This window comes from Catharus ustulatus, chromosome 3, assembly GCF_009819885.2.
Source record: "Catharus ustulatus isolate bCatUst1 chromosome 3, bCatUst1.pri.v2, whole genome shotgun sequence".
NCBI classification, from domain to species: Eukaryota; Metazoa; Chordata; class Aves; order Passeriformes; family Turdidae; genus Catharus; species Catharus ustulatus.
Genome location: NC_046223.1, coordinates 40,000,944 through 40,023,476, shown reverse-complemented (window position 1 = coordinate 40,023,476; position 22,533 = coordinate 40,000,944). Strand labels below are relative to the sequence as shown.

Sequence of the window (22,533 nt, the reverse complement as noted above, 5' to 3'; positions counted from 1 at the left end):
AAGTTCTTTAAGCATAATCTGCTGTCCTAGAATGAGAGAAGTATGTATCAGGGCTATCTTAAATAATTAATTTCACCATTCTTCCCTGCTGTTCTACACACTAATTTAAAAATCTGCCTCCTCAGCAGACACAGACACTAAAGTAACCATTTAGCAGGACTCACAGTATAAATTGGATCAAATTTCACTGCAAGTTAAAGGCTACACTGGGACAGAAATATTCAAGATCTCTGTGTTTCTCTTTGCTGCTGATCACTGCGTATTTTGCAGTGTTGCATCCTGAACAGCTTGCTACAGACTCTGGTTCAGGTATTACACTAAAACTTAATTTAATAGTTTTCCTTTCTTATTTTCTAAGCAGCTGGGTACCTGAACTGTGGCTGAAACAGACTGCAGCCACTGAGCCATCCTAGATCAATGCCGTCATGTCATGCTCAGGAAACCACTCTTGACAGGATACTCCTGCAATACTTCTTTGTAGCATCTCCCCTGCAGCTCCTAGCTAACCTTAAATGCCAGATACATATTGTAAGACCTTTGCAGAGAACATGCAATGCTGGTATTAAAAATATTAACCCAGCCTAATAACATCAAACAGTTCCAGTGTTAACTTAATTTCTTCCTACACATTCCGTAGTAGTGCCCTGCCCTTCCTTCACTCTCACTCTGTATTGTATTGATGTGAAATTTCCATCTGGTCTCTGAGTGATCCTCGAGTCCTGTTAAACAAGCAACACTGTCCCATTTCTAGATTTCTGACTCAATTCTTCACATCTTTCTGTCCGAATATTGCAACACTCTGGTTCTCTAAACGTTTATTGTTCTAATCCAATTTTTAGGAGAAACAAATTTAGACTTAGATGTTAAAAATGTGAAGAATTAAATTGTCTCTCTGAGACTGTAGAATTATACTTTTGTATTGTAATAGACAAGGTGCACAACCGTAAGCACAAGCAGCTTAAAATACATTTTCTACTACAAGACAAATCACCTTAGTGCTTCTTAATCTCCTGAGCCTCAGAATCTCATTAATATTTCAAAATAATACCTAAATTCAGATAGTCTCTAATTTTATGGACTACATTCTTATACATAGCACTTTGCAGTAAAAACCTCCCTTAATGTGAGTAAAAACTAATACATAAGAAAAAAAAAATCCCAAACCAGAAAAAGTATATTTTAAGCTTTCAGTTACATGACATGGTTGAAAAATTAAGAAGAAGACCTAAAAATTGATGCAAATTTTTGGATGCTCAGCATAACTGAAGAATATAATTTACTCAGCATTCATGGGAAGAGACAAATTATATCATTTTCCTTAAGCCACGAAAAATAAGGACACAAAGGTTCAAAAGGTGTGAAAAGCAAGGCATATAATTCTGAAGCTATTCAAATGAATGGGTAAATTAATGAAATTTTGTTTCCAGTATGTATAAAAATAAGTTGCTGAGCATCAGTGTATGACTGAGTTCAGAAAGCTAAGACTTTGAAAAACACAGGATGGAATGGGAATCAATCAGACAGAAAACTTAGGGGAGAATAATTTCAGAGGAAACAAGTTCAGACAAGTTTACCTAGCAAATACAACAGTCGATTCCAGAATGTAAAAAATTAAAATGCCATCCTTAAGACTTTTTCCCAGGCTCCAAATTAGTTCAGGATGATTAGGCTGAGGTTTTACATTACTGTCAAATAAGTCAAAAATTATTTCTGAAGAGGTAAAAAGCCTCTCACAACTGGCACTCCTGTGGTACTTTAAGCCAATTTAGCTAGCGGTGGTCACAGTCTTCCTCTTTCCTCACTTGTCCCGTATCTATCACTGTACCCGGGACTGAATCATGCCAACCTGCTCATCTGGCACACTTTCTTACTTCAACTTGTTTATTTTTCTACCAGGTTACAAAACTGAAAGAGCTCACTGCAGATTCAACAGTAAGGGAGGAGAGAGTGATGGGAGCTGACACCTCAGTGTGCCAACTGACTCAGTTCCATGTCAAATCAGTAGTCTTAGTCTTGCTAATTCTGAAACCCAGCAGTTTAATCTTCTTTTCCAACTAGAAACCCCACCTGATGACTAAATGAATCCTTCTTTCATAACAAAATATTCCATTTTGTTTTTCTTATTCCTCATTCTCTCACAAGTATTTTTTAATAGTTTTTGCCCATCTCTTTATTTACAATCATTCTCCTTTCTGTTTTTCTTCTTTCTTGATGCCAACCTTCAGTGGAGAAATGCTATTACAGCATCTCTTGGCCAACTATCACAATCCTCTAGTTTACCTTAAACCATGAGAAGTGTACTCCTCCATTTGTAGATTTGCTCATCAGGAGCAATGGCTACAATCTCAACCATTTACCTACTACTCCAAGTACACACATTCACATTTTGTAGACATATTTGAACTTCTTTGGTATTTGTACTCCATGTTCTAAAAGCACTGAAAAAACTAATTTCAACCTGCAAAAACATCATCATCATAAAAGAGCAATTCTTACACTTTATACCAGCAACTTTAAATCCATAGCAGTTAAATAGTGTGCCCAGTACTTACAACGCTACATGTTAAGAAACTAAAAATGATGCTTGGTTTGATAGTGTGAGGACTCTACAAAAATCAATTTCATTATTGATATTATTTCCTTTTTGTGTATTATATTCTTCTATAGAATTACCCCTAGTGAGAGCTGTTGATTTCTTTTTTTAGCCAAGAATTGTATGACTTAAGATTATGCATTTTCTTTTCATGTCTCTGCATGCAATGTTAATTTTAGCATAACAGTATATAAACACTTCTGACCTGAAGTTCAAATACCTACAATACATGCAAAGAACCTGCTCTCAAAAGTTCACAAGTTAGTAAGTGAAAACAATGCAGAAGGAAACAAATTGTTGGAATCTAAAGATCAAAGGCAAAAGTAACAGTGTCCCTGCAGAAGCAGAATTAAATGGAGACTGGATAAAAATACTTTCAAGAGAAGTTATTAGAAAAGAGGGAGTGCCCAGAGAAGAAACAGCTGCTATCCCTACTGGTCTAGCAGCATGCACATTTCTTTGATTCTCAGGATTCCTGGACCAGCAGGAGCCAAGAACCCTCAAAATATAACAAATTAAATACAGAGAACAAGTACTTTGCATAGTTTCCCACTTCTTCCCCATTATGGTATTCCCACCTTTTCTGTGTGCATATCCTTGACACTTTCTCTGTGTTCTCCAGTGCTGGGTGAGACATTCAACAAGGTGATTTATGTCTCCAAAAGCCCCAGAAAATTTGAGAACTACTTTTCTAGAACTTAGAAAATCGGCTCACAGAAAAATCTGGTAAGTGCTTTTTTATTATATCCACCCACAAATTAATTAGCTGTAGTTTCATTCAGGAGTGAAGCAGAAAGGGGACTTTTGCTTTTTACATGAAGCAACAGGCTCATCATAAGTTCATGAGAGCATACTTTAGCCGGATTCAGATTTAGATTCAGATCTTAGCAGGCCCATCTCAGTTTTACCTAAAACCAGACTTTTTTTCTGTATGCCATACTTTCAGAAGTTTAAATGGTAGGGTTTCTCCTACACTGCTCATGGGGTAAAGGACAGAATATCCTTCAAATGAAATATCCATCTTCTATCAGGTAACTTGCCTGATGTATGTTTCAATGTGCTCTGGAGAAGGATGCTTCTGATGGGACCAATCAATAAGTTTTAGGTTATGAAAAACCTTTATTAAAAGAACCCCTAAGTAAAATACTAGGCAGCAATTCCCACCTTCCTCTTTCACAGGTATTGCAAAATGAAATTCATACTGTGTAGCCCAGATTCAGTTATCAGAACTTTTTAAATATCACTTCACAACACCTGACATAGCCAAAAACATCCCACCAGTTTAAGCTTTTCCTGCACTCCCACTGCCACTTATTTTCACCTCAGTTGTGCAAGTCAAGCAGAGAGAAGAGGAAGAATGAACAAGATGTGATGTAATATAGGTCCCAATCAAACCCCACAACCTGTAGAACTAAAATTTTAAAATGCAGAAAAAATCCCAGAGTATGAAATCAGAAAACCATCATACCAATATATACCTTTTTATTTTTTCAGATTTTTTACTGCCTGATTTTTGCAAAAAGCATTGATTTGCACACGTGCTGTAAGGTATTGGAGCTAAGGACCTAAGTGATGCACACAGTTCAACTCAGTATCCCAAAGAGTCTCCTGTAATACTGCCTTTTCTATATGTTTTCTAATGCTGATAATGTCCTCTAATCATTTAGCAACCATCTTATAATACAGAGTGTAGAAGTTTTCATAGTTTCAGTTTCTCAAGCCACTTCACAAACACTTAGATACAATTTTTACTTTATTGTAAATATTCATTAATATTTTATGAAAAATTTTGCCTTCTAGTAACGCATCTAAGAAATAAGGAAGTATGGGGGTGGGAATCAAGTCTGATGGAATCAATTTCCTGACATTATTTCTCTAAGTAACTTTGAATGAACAGTTAAAATTTTGAGTATTAGTAAGAGTAAATGCTGCTCCTGTTGTCTTCTAATTTCTTTGGAGATATTTCTAAAGTTTCACAGAAACAGTACCCTGAGGCTACCAAACAGCTTCAGCTGCATCATTAGTAACAGTTCAGGAATTTGTTAGAACTTAGCAGCTGTTCAACCACTGAATCACCAGCACAAATTCACTATTTTCCTTTGCTAATTTACAGGATTCCTGCTAGTGATGTAAGACTGTATCAAGGAGTTCTAACCGTATTTTTATGGCTTTAAAATAAAGTTAAAATTACTGCCATTACGGCAGTACTGCTCTCTTTTTAATTAGTTCCACCTCCATATCCTAATACTTACGATGAGTAAAGATTTGAGATATGTACTAGAAAGGATCACAAGGCAACATTTAAGCCTTAAGCTATATAACCGATATAAATTATTTTGGGGAAAATATTGCATACTGCTTCAAGTATGACATGTCCTTGAATACACACTTTTAAAGCTAGCATCAAAGTATTCAAGCACTATAACCTTTTCTATTTCTTTAAGTTACCCTATCTGTAAGTGGCTGGGAGAACATTAACACATGCTTCCAAACAAGCGGAGCAAAACCCTGGCCATCAGTTCCTCCGAAGCTACTACAGCTGACTTCTGGAGCACAGCTGAAGGTTAAACAAGCATAAGTGATGTTCATCACTTGAGGCACTTGTGAAAGCACCAAGTCCATCTTCTCACATTTCAATAGCATCGGTGCTGACAAAGAAGTCAGCGGGTCAAAGCCCAACTCCCTTTAGAGAGAAGGCAGGCAGGCCTGAGCTGGGAAAACATTTACATGTGACCCGAGGAAAAAAACAGTTTGAAGGGCCATAGGACCTTATTTGTTTTCGAGCGAAACCTCAATGCCCTCCCTCCCCTTTCAGAAGCAGATCTGACAAGTGTTGTAATAAATATTACATGCACAGAGGAAAGTTGAAATCAATAGCAGGTTAATGTTTATTGAAACAATACAGAGAACCATTTTTAATAGTATTACTTGAAAATAGATCTAATCTAGCAAAGGAAATTCAATTTATGTTTAGAGAAATCAGATGTTGCTTTTTACTCTGGGGATTTGTTGCAAACTATGTCTCTCAAAATGTGCTTACTGTACTGTATTTAGCAGAAACAGTTTAGCCTTAATAAGCTGATAGTCTGCAAGGGAGCATGGATCAACTTATTCTCATTAAGAATGTAAGCAGCTTTCTAACAGCCTTCTTTGCTGTTCAGCCCATGCCAGAGAAAGCAGGGATCTCTCCTCTAAACCCCGTAATTTATGAGTTTATTCAAACTCGCCAAATTGCTTTAAGTAAACGCCTCTTATATTTGAAAATTCCCATGGCAACTCATTTAGTTTGGCAGGAAGGCAGACCCAAATTCAATCCTTTTATCCTCCTGCTAAACCATTACAATGGTAATTCTGCTCTGACACACTGAAGAGACTGCTAATTACTGCACTGGGTCCCCAGACAGATTCCCCATTCAGATTAAAATGGCAGTGCAGGCAGAGAACAGCAGCAACACCTTTGTGCACAGGAAGGGATGTACTCTCCATTACGGCTTTTTACCAGAGAGGCTCCAAGGCTGCAGAGACAAAGCATCTCCTATCCACTAAGTCATGCAGAACAAACACCGGGAAGGCAAAAAGCCAGCCGAATGACAGCCACGGGGACAACTGAGCCACTAACTTCAGTGTGCTGACTACTGAAGGTACTTAGTCACCTCTCAAATGGAATTAATTAATCTTGTTATTGCTGTTATATACCGCATGTAATAGCCTAAAGTACAGATCAAGGAACTACATAAAATGCTACTGAGTACTGTGTCATTATACCCCATGTGCAAGAGCCCGCTGCCTGCCTGTCGTGAGAATGTCTCAATTCTTGAAAAGCCACCCAGGCCCTTCTACAGAGTTATTTATTTTGAGAAGGGGACGTACGGATTTTGTAGCAAAGCTTTTTTTCCCCCCTGTCATTTTTAATCGAGAAAATGTGAAGGAAACTAATGACTGCACCCTTGCTCTTTTGCCCTAGCTGCTCCCTCTTTCATTGAAATGTAAACAGCAGCTCAATGTTGAAGAGAATAAACATTTGCTGTCTCTGGACTAACAGTGCATCGGAAAAGCCTAAACCCTGGCTTAACTCATTCTTCTACAGCAAATGAAGATGGTGGTGTGTCCTCCCAAAAAATTAATTTTAGTCTGTTTTGGTCAAAATTTCTTTTGGAGCAAGAACACCATAGTAAACACTACAACAACTTTCCTTCCTTTCTCCACATGAAAACTTAGCAAAACTAGTAAAAAAGCTAAATGTGCAAAAGTAAGACAATATTCTTAGAAAGTTACTCAAAAGGGAAGGAAGTCAATTTTAAAATGTTAGAGATCACGTAATGCATTTAATTTCAAAACATACCATCTGATTTCTCTTTTAATCCAAAGTGAATAGTTAACACCTCAGGTTTTTTTCAAAGTATGACTTTAAATTGTGCAAAAGTTTGATTCGTAACATTTGAGAAAGTTAAGCTTTCACTTAAAAAATTACTGAGATATTCTAAACCAACTGTGTATTTGTTTTAAGAACAGATTTAAAAGCTCTAAAATCCTATATGCAATGGCAAACAAGAAACTCAAAGACAATTTTATCACGAAACATTTCTAATGAAACGCAGTCATAATGTTAAAAACATGATTAAAATGTAGGCTGACTCATCTAACAAACCAGTTACATCTGGTCCAATTAGTGATGCAGTCTACAACTTCTACCAACACAAAAGTAAAACAAAACAAAACCTAAAAAATCCAAACAAAAAACCCCACAACAAAACAACCAAACAACCAACACCACCACAAAAAAACCCCCAAAAACCCCCAAAAAACCAACAGCAAAAAAACCCCAAACAAAACAAGCCAAAAAATCCCCTTGGATATTGCTCCATCTGACTTCTGCATGCAGTTCATTCAGTGGTTCATAAGGATGCTCATGAAGTCAGGACTAGTACCAAACAATAAGCACAACAATCTAACAATGTACTTTAACCTGAGATGTAAGGAGCATTTGAGATAAAACCACACTGATGCATTAATTATGCCTGCCCATATATTATACTTGCCAACTCTATTTTAATTAAGTGTCTATTGGTGCTCTAGATAAGGTCCTCATATGCCTGTAGAATATTCAAGGCATACCTACACTCCAGCATTTACACAGCACATACAGTGTAAATGTATTAGTGTATTACATGTCTATCACCACCTATACATATTAAATGCAGTATGGTCCCAAATACTCCATAAAAACTCTACAGAAAAATGAGTGCCACTCCTATTCTACCCCAAGAACAGTGCAACATCAAATTCAAACTATAGAAATATTGCTCATCTTCACTTAAATAAGAATTAGTGCCTGGCGTTATTTCTAATACTTTATTAAGGATAAAATAATAATTTTAGTTTTGGGGTTTCTGCTATTTCTTTTTCAGGTTTAAGACTGTACTATACACTCATATTTGGCAGTTTACAAATAGAAAGAAGCTCCTTTGCCACATTGTGATGGTGAAAACACAGGCTACCACCCACGCTTCTTTATCTTGCTTTGCCATTTGAAAACAGTTAATGAGTCCAGCTGGACAGCATCTGAAATCTCTCTACGGCTTCATATTTTGGATTGCAGTACGTTTGTTCTTTTGCTTTTTCAGCTACCCCACGCGCCACCAGAAAACAACAAAAAATTTGGTTTTGTTTTGGTTTTGCTTATGAAATTATTCAGTAAAAAGGTTCAAGTCACCCTTATTATCAACTGTACCCCCAGTTTTAAGCGTTCTGGAAGCTCCTATTTCAACTAAGACACAACATACTGTCAGTCTTAATGGGTACAGGAAGGGATGTCTCAAGAATAAGAAAACCCAACTGGTTTATCTAAAGATAACCAGCAAATAACACAGCAGAAGTTCTTGAGCAAGTCAGTATATAAAACTGTTGGGTGTGAGGTCTGGATGTTTACTACAGAGGCCTAAGTGACAGACTGGTTCATATATGATTTTACAAATTGTTTTCCCAACACATCTTTCAGAGAAGGCTGCAGGACTCAGCAAGGATTCAGAAATACCAGTTGCTATGCTTTGCTGAAAGCAATGTATTTTAAACAAGGCAACACAGATTAAATATTGTGGAAAGGTGCTGGAGAGTTTACAGAGGCAGTTTTGAAGGTAGTTTCCTATATTTCCAAAAGCAAGTGTGGGTAGATTAATGAACCAAGGAACTGTTCTGTAGTAAGGTCATCACTACAGAGATGAGAAGCAATTTCACTTGCATCAGATCCTTCAGGATTTCAAGAGTCTCTCCAAGCAGGATGATACTCTGGGTTTAATACATTTTTCTCCCTTTTGCAGAACTCACTTCTACAAAAAAAAGGACAGGAGAACCATGCTCTGACTAGCACCCCTAAGATGCTGCACTTCAGGTATCAAGAGAAAAGAAGAGCTCTGCACTGCACTAAGTACTTCTCATAGGAAACAGAAGTGAGACTTAAATCCTCATCATATCTATTTATATTTCTGAATCAACAAACACTGACACAAGTGAAGGCATAGACACATGTATCAACCTCCCTTTTCCAAGAAACTACGTGGAAAAACTCTTAAACCCTGCTTTCTAGATGGTGCCTTTTTCTGTCTCTCTTAAATCTGGGCCATGTGGCAGACAGGATAGATACTGTTCTCTGCCATAAATACAACACATCCACATGCTTTTAGAAAAAGAAACCTGAATCACCAGAAACATGAAAATAATCTTGATACAGTTAAGAGAGTATAGCCATAAGCCTGAGGTCAAAGTCAGAAAAAGAACTGGTCTAATTAGTCAGATATCTAAAGGATGCTACAGCAGGAAAGAGAAGGTAACTGCGTAGAAAAGCACTGAAAAGATAATTTGAGAAAAAAACTTATTTTTCTCCAGAATCCACACTAAACCCTCATTTATATGCTTTTAACTGTAATGTTTACTTGTCTGGATTGGTAACATATGCTACTAATACTAATGTTCTAGAGCAATATGGACATGTTTAAAATACAAGAATGGAACTAATTTTTTTTTCTGACATTACTTTTTTTTTTTAAATCATAAGCAACATGCTGATATTCTAAAGACAAAACTTAATTTTTCTACTCTTTACATAAGCTTGTCTAGAAATTCATGCTGTTTGGAGAAGCCAAAATGTCAGAAGTTTACTCTTGTGCCATTTAAGTTTCCCTGCTAATAAATTGTTTTAATTAAACAGGATTCTACCAAGACATTTCAGTGAAAGAAATTAAAATGCAAAGCTTTTTAAAAAAACAAAACAAAACAAAGTTATTGGTATGGAAACACCAAAAGGAGAAATTGTTTTCTTTTTCTTCTCATGACTCTACTACACACACTTCCATCAGAAAGAGTCTGCTGAGCCTGGAAAGAGAAGCCATGCCTTAAATTACAGGTGATTTACATTAAATGATTTCATGGAATCATATATCTAATTTCCTAAGTTCCCCTGAACCTTGTATTTGGCTGAAAGCCTATGTGTGATTCACATTTGAAGAAAATTGACTAAACTGAAATAAATAAAACCAGCACTAAAGTATGTTGGGCATTACATCTCAACTACATCATCACAGAAGTTGTCTTAGCAAAGATTTCTAAAGTTTCCAAGCCAATTTGAGACTTTTAGTAAAAATCAGTTCTCAGATTTCAAACATAAACCACTGATGCACACAATGGTGCACCTTTCAAGTTCTTAGAAGTAACCTAGAGTAAGACTTTTAGAAGAGTCTGTACACTTCAGATGTACAAAGTACTACTAATCTTAGTGGGATCTTGTTACTGAAGCCACATAGGATCTTTAAAAAAAATCCTAAAGACAGCAGAATGGTTTAAAAACTATTAACATTTGTATGCTGAAAATGCTACAAACAGATTACTTTTAAATGCTGTAAAATATATCAAATATAAAGCATGACATAATAAGAATAAATTGTGCTATTTGTCAGCTTTAGTGTCTTACATGTTTCACTCTATTTTCCAAGCACTGCAGAATGATTTACATGGAAACAAGAGAGGAATTTTCTCATGATACTGGCAGAGTTCCTTTAAGGCTGTCCACCACATTTTACTGATTAAAAAGTTAAGGTTTATTTAAAGTACCCTTGTTATCATAGGAGAAAACAAGTTCATGTTCTATGACCTGATTAAAAGCCTGATTTTTTATGTTTATCTTTCTTGAATATGATTGACCTTTGAATCATTAAAAGTAAGATATTTCCCTGAAGCTCTCATCACTGCTGAGTAATAAAGGATCTCTTTGGAGAGTTCTCCACCATTCCACTAGGAGAGGAGTTGATCTTGCAAGGATCACTAAGGGAGCTCCCCTCTACATCCCAACCAGCTTCTTTGGATATTAACCAGTAATTTCAAAAATTACTACTGAATGGCAAATACAGGCTTTGCTCTTGCAGACATTAAGAAAAAACACTCTTCTTCCCAACACTGTATCACTAGTCTATCTGTTCCAAAAGCCAGGATACGATTAACTGACAAATGAGATTAGCACAGCATTACAATGCACACTACAGTGAGTTTAAAACAGAAAAAATCCAGACACGCCTCTTAGCAGCCTTGGGTTTGCAGAACATCTCTTCCAAGATAAAACACAGGATCATACTCCTGCAAACAGCTTTTCCACACAATAAGTGAAGATTTTATTATTCAAAACATCTGATGTCTGTTGACAGTAATGATTTTGACTGTTAATTCTAAAAAACTAAGCAATCAATCTTTATTTTAAAACTTTGAAACTTTCATTTAAGACCCTAGAAGTTACAGGTCTGCTCATTAAAAACTGAAACCTCAGATCCACAGACAGAAAAATAAGGCCATCGCTGCCTAACATAGCCAAAAGGCTGAGCAAGGAACTGGAATTGCCCACTTCCATCACCAGGGCACTCAAATGCCCATGCGTACACTTGACAAATCCCCCCTACACCTTCTAATTCCATTTACCTGATGTATCATTTGCTTGCCTTAGTACAACTATCTGCATGGTTAGTACAGCTGCCAAGAAAGCCAGGGTAGCCTAAGTTAAAATTCCATTTTCAAACTAGGGCAACAACCTAGAGAATGAAGGAATCAAAAAGATTCTAAGATGGGGACATACAAATGCATGCAATTGCATGACTGAAATTAGCCTTCATGAAAACTGCTCCAAATGATCATAAGACAGCCAACTCCAAATGGTGGTTATGGGACTTCGATTTTTTCAGTCTCATGAAAAAGGATTTGTAATGTAATTTGTACAATTTTGGAGGCTGTAGCAAAGTATCTATCAAAGGCTGGAATTATTTATTTATAAATAAAGCAGCTGAAATTCTTAGTATCTACAGCTGTGTTTGGTCAAATAGAAAACCTCCTATCTTCTAATCCATTTATAAAAAGCTGCAATATCAAAGGACTGGATATAATGCTAGAGACCTCTGACTTCATTAGATTTGCTGGTGTTGAAATTTCTTTCTATCCAGTATTTCCAAACTATTTGGAATATAAAACACATTTCCCTTTACAATAAAAGTTGAAACTGATAAACATAATTTACTACATACGAAGATGTTGTGAAAACATTAAAAATTAGCTACTAATGGTAATACTGAAAATGTAGAAGGCAGTGCTGTTTTCATTAAACTACCCCTGTTAATAAAGTGAGTTTGAAAATAAGGCAGAGTTTTTAAAATACTTATTGAAATGCAGAAGCTATAAGATAAAAAATTATAAAAACCATATGATTTCCAACACCACACAAGAAATACAGCATACTACTTGATGGAATCTTAAATACTTTTCCTTATGAACTGTTTTCCAAGCAATGCAACTTTCCAGTAAGATCTCACCTAATCACTTTCCAGGATGGTTTACCACTCTTCAATTTAATATAAAACATGCTACAAATGGCCTAGTCCAAAATCATATAAGCTATTTAACATAATCAGCTCCTATCTCTTATATCATGCCCACCTATGTTTATCCTGCTTTAACAGTATCCATAACATTCCTGTATCAAACTCTTAGCCTATAAACAATTTATGAAAGAAAAAGAAACCATATCACTCCTCCACTGAAAGCTCAGGTATTTCTGTACTGTTTAAAAATAGAAACACTTAAGTTCTCTATTGAATAGTAGGTGAAAAACCCTTGGCACTTTTCCACAGGTTAGAATTTTCTGTCTGACGTCAAAATAGCACAATGTAGAGCAACTAGATGACTGTAAATCATCAGTCGGCATTAAACCACAGATGTCTTATGACAAACTTTACTTTTGTATAATTAGAAATCTAGATTTCCAAACTAACACTAGAAATAAAGAATGCTTTAAATGGCTGGAAAAGGGAAATGTTTACTGACTACTTTACTTTGGTATTACACAAAAATCTTTGCAATTGCTAAGATCCTTCCAGAAACCACTCCAAGGTGACTCATACATGAAGTGATCTGACCTCCTTAATATAGTCTAGTTAGTGTTAAAATGTGTTAAATGTGTAAAATGTGTTAAAAGTTCAGGGTAACAACGTCTTACTTTTTATACTACATCTCCCCAGGAATCACAATTCTACAATTACCATTTCTTTTATTTAGGCATAAAGTTGGCATTTCAAAACAGAAAATCAACCAACCAAAACTGAACTGTAACTAGAAATGCAGGATTTGTCACCATCTTCATTAACATGGCCAGACAAGGAGAATCATAACTTAATAATCTACTTTTTGAACAAGTGGAGAAATGCTTTAACAAGATTTTATATAACGATCCCAACTTACATGTTCTGTTCCAGGACTATCCACAGAAAAAGAACAAAAGTATGGAAGAAGAAATAAAAATATGGGAAAATGACTAGAGGAAACACTGGGAAAGCAGCCAACACTAAAGGAAGCAAATTATAAAAATGGAATTAAAAATTAAAAAGAAGTTACAGGTACCACAAAACAAATTACCAGACTAGGTCAATACCATTCTTTTCTCCTACAGCTATGTCTACCAAAAAACCAAACAGATTAGGCACACTTCTGGAAGACAGACAAAACCCACACAGAACCTAATTAGAGTTCCTAATCAATGCATAATCCTGCTTTGGAAGGGCACGTCCCTACTGAGTTTCAGGCAACAAAGCGTCTTTGTTTCTCTTTGAGAATAGACTATTTCCTAAGTTTCCCAAGGTCTTTTCCAAAAACTAGATCTATTATTTCTCAAATTAGTCATTTGTAACATCATAAATAAACAAATATAGATGATGGTGAAGAAAAAGGGGAAAAGAGGAGAGGTATTCAACAGTAACTGTATGTAGGCACAACTAACAAATTTCCTTGGGTTCTAGAAGCCATCAAAGATGTCCAGAAGAAGATTCAGAGTAAACACCTGGATAAAGGTGCTTAGAAATAACTGCTGCAGAAGCTTCTTACTCACATTAGTATAAGAAAAGCCTAGATGGAACAGGAATCCCTGCAAACTAAGCTATAAACTAATAAAACTAGACATATTTACACAGTAATATTTGAACATGACTGTATATCCAAATTTGCAAAACAATCAACTGAAATATGTGAGGACACAGATCAGATCATCATAAATTTGTACTTACCATTTAATTATTTGTCAACTTTCTGAATATGGAAAGGTGAAAACAAATTTATAGTCATAATATAAACAGCACATTTTATATCTCTTTTCTATCAGCATGGAATCACAAAATTACTGGGCTTGGAAGGGATCTCAAGAGAATCTAATCCTCACCCAGAGCAGGTTCCAGCTGGGTTTTGAATACCTCCAGAGGAGGAGACTACACCATCTCTGGGCAGTCTGTTCCAGTGCTCTGTCACCCTGAACAATATTCTGATGAACAATTCTAATTTTCTACTTTGTACTAAGACAATTTCTGGAGAGTTGACAAATTTAACAAAATTTGAATTTTAGATTTACCTCAATTCAGGTGAAAATCATCAAGACATGTTGTAGTAAATAGAGTCTCAAAAAAACCATTTCCATTCAACAGATATTATTTTGGTGGCAACGAACCACTGGTCTAGAGAGTTTCCACTGCAGTACATAATGATGGAGAGTGCTACTTCTCACTTGCAGCTGGCCCAAAATGATTTTGTTAATACCAATGTGAACACAAAAAATTGAACACTGCAGTAATATATCAAGTGCAATATGTAAACACTTCCTAAGTGAATTGGTGTAAGAAATTCTTGTTCTCAGTTTTAAAACTCAGACTTGCATGACAGTAAATAGTTTCAGGGAAATCAGACCATTAAAATGAATAGCAGAATTTACTTAAGGACTGCTCAACATAACTCTCAGAATTCTTTATTCAATTTGTGAATAAGCTGTTGAAATTACCAGCACCAGACATACTGGGTAGTGGAACACAAAAAGAAGAACACTTGTCCTCTTGTTTTTCACTGCCATAATCAGAAATTCACTGTAGCAGATTTTACTCTCATGCTATTTGCAAGTGAACATATTAAGTCGCAGTTCTACAGAAATTTACTTAAGGGTAGTCTGCTGCAGTGCCATTTTTCCCTGTCTGCCTGCTCCCATGCCATCAATTCTGTCAGTGCTATACCAGGCCTGACTCTGTAGCAAATCACATAGTGAGGTCCAGCTCCCACTAAATGGACTTGCGTCAGATGAAGACCAGGGCTTTCTGATGCAAAACAGGAAGCAGGAAGAGCAAATCATGAAGGAATGGCAGGACTGTAGCAGCTCTCAGTTCATACAGTCATGGAAACATTAAACCTGCTTCATGTTACTAAAAATAAGGCACTATCACCTCTCCCCCACATCACAAAGTTTACCACGTTATTATCTAGCACTCAGTGCCAAGACGTTTGGCTGCTTTGCAGCCCTTCATACAGCACTTCCTGTCTTCGTTCACCGTGAGAGACTCCTATCAGAACTGACGAAACACACACAACCTAGGAATTTCCTAAAATGCTCTTAAGGACAGCAGTGCTCTTTTTTTGCTACTGTACCACTTATTAATTTCATTACTTGAACTGAATAAGCAGCAAACAATGGATTGCACAGCATGCCCAACATTTCAACAGGGAAACTATACAAGGCAGCACTATATTCTCACTTGTGAAAGCAAAAAAATGTAAAACCAACACACCATGCAGGAGTGAATTAGAAAGAGCTATTCAAGGAAGTCAAACTTGCATGCAGAATTTATTGTGGCTTTTTAGATGGCTAATAAAAAAAATGAAAACTCCTAGTATCTTTCAATTGTCAAGTTTTTGCTAATCTTAATTACAGAACAACAAATTATGTACAGCATTACTCTAATAACTATGTTCTTTTTTTAACTAAGGCTAAAGCATGGTTAAACACTCCTAAATTGATTTTTTTCTCTGTATTTTGCAATGGAATTCACAGCACATGAAGCTCGAGGCTAAAAATTAAGACATCCTTCAGTTTACTCTAAGTAGTGGAAAATAAACCATAAGGAAAATTTACAACCACACTTATAAGGAAAGTATTAGAAATTAATTTTAACTAATAAACAAGCCCCATCTCATCATACTTGCTGAAAGCAGTCTTTCAGAAAGAAATGCTTTTAGCTTATTCAACTGAAAAACAAACCACTCCACCAATACTATTGCCCCTTCATAATATTCTCTCCTGTTATATTAAGATGTGTTGTATATAGGTGTGACAAGAAAGAGAAATACCATGAAAATAACATCTCTAGAAATAGGGACTAAACAGGAGAACACTTAGTGAATGAGTGGATACCAAGCACCACTATAAAAGGTGCTCCAATCTGTAAAAATCATGCTGTATACAGCACATTTACTTTCTCATGCAGCTAAATTTAAAGATATTCAAGAACTGAAAAGTCTAAAATCACAATTACAGGCAAGATCCAAATGTAGGAGCAAAATGAAACAAGCTTCTATTGAAACATTATCCCCTACCCATTAAAACTGTAAAATTCAACGTAGTAGTGGCAAATGAGATACAAAGTTTGACAGGGAGCATCACTGAATAATTCTGTGTTGTAACTGTCTTCCAGAAAGATGGGGGCAGCAACCAAGTAAAACTACAGCAGCCCCAACATAAGAAAAGCGATAAAAAAATCTGAACAACACTGATTCTAGACCAACTTAGAATAGCTAAGTGGTTACCAGAAATGCAATCTTTTCCTCAGAAAGGAAACATGTGGAATCAAAAGAAATAAGGGATAAAAAGTATCTGTCTAAAATTTGAATTCTTTCATATCTGTCTCATCCTTTACAAAGGATGTGCAGTTAATATAAATGTGAATTAGTAATTAAACAAGACCTGGTCATCTGTAAAATGCAAGGAATATCTAGATAAACTCATTCAGCTAGAAACATTTATGCAGAAGGTCAAACATTCCTGGCAGAGGAGTTCAGCCCTAGAGCCCAGGAGCTCCGAGGACAGCTTCAAACCCTTAATGGTGCTCTGGTTTGGTATGCTATACTTCATAATTATGTATGCCCTCTAACTGGGTTCTAAGCTTTTTCTTCTGTTCTGAAGTGATCAATCAATCCAGAGCACCTTTTGCCTTTCCTTTGCAAGAGACCCACCCATCCTCATGCAAATAACAAACAACTCTCAAAGCTCCCACAATAAAGAGAGATCAATGATCTGGAGGATTCACTTCACAAGGAGGCATAAGGAGAGTACAACTTGATGCGATACCAAAAATCTGCAGTCTACGTTATTAATTCTGCTTTTTTTTGAAGAAAAACATGAAAGTAGTAATACTGTATGATCTTGCAGGTGTAGATAAAGACCAGTATCTCACTGAACTATGGGAAGAGGAAAGGAATTAATCCTATGGAACTTGAAGTACAGCCAAAAATTTTTTAAAAACTGCTTCATACTTAAGAAATGTAAATTAAATACAAATGAGTAATAATGAAAAAAAAAAAGGCTTGCTCAGCCAGTCTTTCTCAAGTTGTGCTTTTCATTTCTAAAGATAAACTACTTGACTATATCACTATCTTGGTAAAATGCAAGAGCAAGTGAAAAGGGAAAATATTAATTCACATCCACAAGGAAAAAAAAAATCACTAATGATCCAGATTCATAAACGTAAGAAACACACTTTAGTACTGAAATAGTCTCTGTTCACCCAAGTACAGTCAAATAGAAATCCACTTTAATAAATGTGCCTATTTCTGCACTGTTGCTAGAAAATGTAATTAGGCTTTTTAACATATTGAGTACAAAAATAACTGATCCTTCAAAAAAATTAGCAACTAATTTCCACCTCTGAATACTAGAACACTAACACATTTCTGAAATTTATCTCATAAACCCAAAGCATTGTCACATTGTATGGCAAGAATGAAAAGAGTCTTCTCTCCTACATAGTCTCAAATTTTAATCAAGCTGGACAGTGACAGAGAAGAAATACATTTTTTTCCTATTTTAATTCTTTGACATTTCTCTGAAAAACATTAACTGCTGAAGGTATTCTACCATATGAAAGGGAATTTTACTTTTCCCATTCTTACATATTATACTATCTTTGGAGTCTTCCAACATCCAGTTTCATTCATATTGCTATAATTCACTAGAATTTTCTTTATGCTTACCCTGATTATTTGAAGGTTTATGATTTCCCTCATAGAGGTTTTCAATTCCTAGCTTTTAACATTAAACTGAATTTTTTAGCTCTCAAACTGCCTGAAGACAATTCCATTTTTTATACTAATTGAACAGATGCAATAGGCAGTACAAACCCAAGTTCACCTATATACTAATTCATTAGTATGTACTACCACATACCTGTTTCAGCAAGGTATAATTTTGAGAAATTAGAGCTAACAGACCTTTAACTCTCGTGCAAGTAATATGTACCACCCAAATTTCTTATGCCTATGCATAATACATAAAGATGATAATGAAGTGAAAAGACAAAGCATATTTCAAGTGATGTTCTATTCAGACAATAGTTAGCCCCGTGTTGTTATTTTTCATTAAAGGGGAAAACCAATTATTTCTGTAATCAGTATTACAGTGCTTCCCCGACTGATTAAGTTACTGCACAAGGCAGAGGGCTTTCAAGACAAAGAGCTGTCACTTTCACCATGAAAGAACTACTAATGCATTACATTTTTTTGAGACTCAGAACACACACATTCAACAGCTCCACAGAAGAATCATAACACAAACACACACGGAATATACACATCAGTACTTCAGACATACTGGGGGTCTGTAACCTATCATCCTGAAGTTGACCCTTCAGTTATATTATTCACCAATAAGAGGAAGGTAGAAGAATAAACAGTCACCTGACAAAATTAATTCACTTGGTAGTTTGGTTTTTAAACTGTTTGCTCTGTAGTAGCTAAAGAATGAACACAAGGGTTTCAAAGTTTTGCCCATATAAAAATCCTAGCTATAAACCCAGTCCTAATGTGCTCAAGGTCTCTTTAAAAAGTGAGTAAATTCTGAAGATTTACTTTCTCTAGTTGTCTTCTGCTTTCAGAAATTGACAATGTGCAATGTCAAGAGGTCTAAATCACAATTTTCATATCTCCTGCTTAATATTCTACCATTTTTTGGCAATTCAGAAATTAAGCCTCTCTCCCTATCTTTAGTAATTTCTAAAAATGTCTTCTGAATAAATCTGCTTACAGAGACAGTATGTATCATCACAAGTTTCCTCACAGCCAGTCTATCAGCATTCACTAAGTACCCAAAATCAGTAGGTCATTTTAATACCACCTACTACTTTCTTTCACAAGGTAAGTCTCAATTTCCCTTGTAATATGGAAAATCTTTCTACCACTGAAAAAGATCTGATTTATTCTTATAATTTTACAGGGGCACAAAAGTGGTGGTAAAGATGAGCACAAGACAGAAGTTAATGGCATGGGATGCACTATACAGCCACACTAAGTCACCTTGCTTTAAGTGAGAAAACAGAGAAGATCTAAGAAAAGGGCTCTCACAGGGTAATTCTGGTCTTTGAAAAAGGATTTAAGTCAGCTAGCTGTACAGAAGCCAGTCTATATTATCAGAAAATGAGAAAGACAACCATTTTCCAGTTTCAGTACTTTTTATTTTTCCCCAGTATACTGACAGCAAAGTTTTTTGATACTAAAGGGTTTTGTCCTCTTTGCAAGGTGTTTAATGTGATGATCTAAAAAACCATGCCATAGTTTCTTTAAGTATCAGAATCATCTCGAAGCGAAATATAAAAGCATGTTGTACTTCCCTAGCCTTAAAGTGAAGGACACTAATACTGAAGGAAAGAAGGAAAACTAGTGTTTGTAACCGTTCAGCACTGCCTTTTAAAGGTGGTAACTTTTCCCTGTATCTAAAACAGGCAAAAAAACCAATGTCTCTTTAAAATACTATTCTCTTCTAAGGAATAATTCAATCTGGGATGAGACAAGTTTAAAGATCACTAGAGCATTACAAAATCATATCTAAACTTCCTTTTGGATGTCACAGTGCAGTCTTACTCTTACACCTATAGTAAATTAGTTGTATTTCAGAAGTATCTTCTGAAAACGGAAATCAAAAGCTTGCACACAAATACTTACTGCGGGTATCAGTAACTTTTTTACTTCTTCAACAGCCCTCTTCAGCTTTATTTCTGCTCTGTTTTGAGCATCCTCCACAGTGATAAGTACATGTAAATCTTCATTCAGGTGTTCCCAGTTGGGCTTGCCTCGATTCTGTTCTTCCTAAAAAAAATGAAAACATAGAAGCTATGAAGCACTTACATTCTGTATAAAGTAATCACTAACAGCAGACAACTTCAATTCTGTGAATAGTATGAACTTTATTTTCAGCAATGTTTCTTCATACTTCAGAGACTTTCATATTATGTGAATTCAGCCTTCAAAATATAATTTTTGGGATTTTGTTTGTGTTTTGGTACCTCCTGCTTTGTATTACACTTTTTAAAATACTGCAATACATAAGCTATTTCTTAAGTGTCTTCAAAACACCTTCCTCAGCTGAATAAAGGAACAAGAATAAGAATACAAACACAGTATTACTATGAGTATTTAATAGTTAAGCAACCAATCTTTTGAAGAAAAGTGACAGAGATTCCAGACATAGAAATGCCATCTAAATCATTCCAAAGGACAAGAAAACAATTCTCCAGTGTTAGAAATCACTTTCAAATACTCATGAAAACTAGATTCAAAGAATCAAACACTACAAAAGGAACAGAAGTTGCCATTTTCAAAGAAGAGCTGCATGTACTAGATGAAGAAAAGTAGAGATGACAAGGCCTTAATACTGAAGTTACAGAAGGGCAAGTGACAAAATGCTCACCATTACACAGGTACTCATCACATCCATGGCATCAGTAATCTTAAAGATCAATATTATAAATGTTTTCAGAAAGGAAAAGCAGGCTAAACAAAGCATTTCAACTTTAAACAACAGAAACCAATACCTTTAAGTAACACATTGAAGTAGCCTGTCTTCCAAAAAATGAGATAATGAAACACAACACAGAAGAAACTTCCCAGCTCCTTTTGCATTAAACAGTGAATAAAGCTAGCTAAATTTTTATGAAACTTCATTTAAATTTGACAATATTTAAAATATAATGAACAAGTTTAAAAAAATGGGCCCTCAAAAAAGAGTTTATTGGATCTGTAAGAAGGTCTACATAAACAAATCCTACTTATTTAAACTTTAAAAAGTTGGGTATAATAAAGAGCCTCCTATTTTCAAGATAAACCCTTGTGGCTTAACCACAATTTACACTTCAGTTTTTGATTTTTTTAATTGCAAATATGTCTTTTTCCCCAAATTTAATGAAAAATTCTGCCAGGAAATTAATACATTGAGGAAATATTCTAAGATTTAATACCAACAAAGGTTTGCAGTGCCTCATATTCACATATATCTGAGGGAGTACTGCTCCTTAGAGAGTTTTATTTTTAATTCAGATAAGTCTGAAATATTTTATGGAATAGCCAAGGATAAGAATGGAAGGAAAAAAACTGAACCATGAGAGAGGTATAAAAAATGTATGCAAAAGAATCAGTACTTTGAAACCACTTTTCACTATGTATGTAACATGCACATATCCAATACTTCATACTATCAGATACAGTGTTGTGTTTGGTGATCTTCAGTGTTATCTTCACCAGCTTTTTTAACAAAGGTGGCTGTGACAATAGGTCTGCCAATTTCAGAAGCTGGAAACAGAGAGAAAAATAACTCTCGCTTATGATACAATAGAGAACGTGACGCAAAGTCCAGCTGAGTTATACCATGGTCTCTGTTGAAATGTAATCTTTGAAAGAACAGTCTATGACAAGGTATTTGCTACTTATTTATTCAATCATAATCAAAACTCCACTATTACTTTTTAAACAATTCCATTATTTTTTGTTTTTACCCAAAGCAGGAGCGAGCTGTTTTCTGTCAAGATAGTGACAAGCTACAGTGATGTGAGGAAGTATACAAAACAATATGTTACAGGTATGAAGATTGGGAGAAGGTTCCTAAACCAGCAGAGGGCAGAGGAAGAAACATGAAACTACCTCTTCTTGTACTGACACAGTGTTGGAATGGGAAAGGTCTTAGTTACTAATACCACAATATCACAGGAGGCAAAACAACTAAAAATAATTTTACAAGGCCTAGAGGAAAAAAGGAGAAGGAAAGGTGTCCCCAGGTAAAGTGGCAAGTTCTGTTCCTGGAAGACAAGGAATGTCTAAATGCAGTTTTCACTACCATGCCAATAAACACCATGCACCATGTTTATACACAGTGTAGGCAAACACAGAGGGGCTTTATGGTTTTGTATCCTTTCCTCTCATAATGAAAATAATACGGTGCAAAGTCTCCAAAACTTGTTTCAGATTAACATTACATCAAGTATTGGCACTGTACTCCAAATTACTCTGTTGCAGCATGAGAATTTTTTGTTCAGTTTAAAAAGACAACAAAAAGCTGCATATAGGACAAGCAA

The 22,533-nt window shown here is 35.6% G+C and overlaps 1 protein-coding gene across 10 annotated transcripts in view; it reads right to left on the bottom strand.

Moving 5' to 3' along the window:
- The window catches only part of QKI (QKI, KH domain containing RNA binding), a 156,985-nt gene that overhangs the window by 33,967 nt on the left and 100,485 nt on the right, over positions 1 to 22,533 (bottom strand). For all 10 annotated transcript variants that reach the window (XM_033055981.2, XM_033055983.2, XM_033055982.2 and 7 more), the window contains one exon: positions 20,132 to 20,275. In XM_033055981.2, the coding sequence (XP_032911872.1) occupies positions 20,132 to 20,275 (144 nt within the window). The remainder of the gene's footprint in view (positions 1 to 20,131; positions 20,276 to 22,533) is intronic.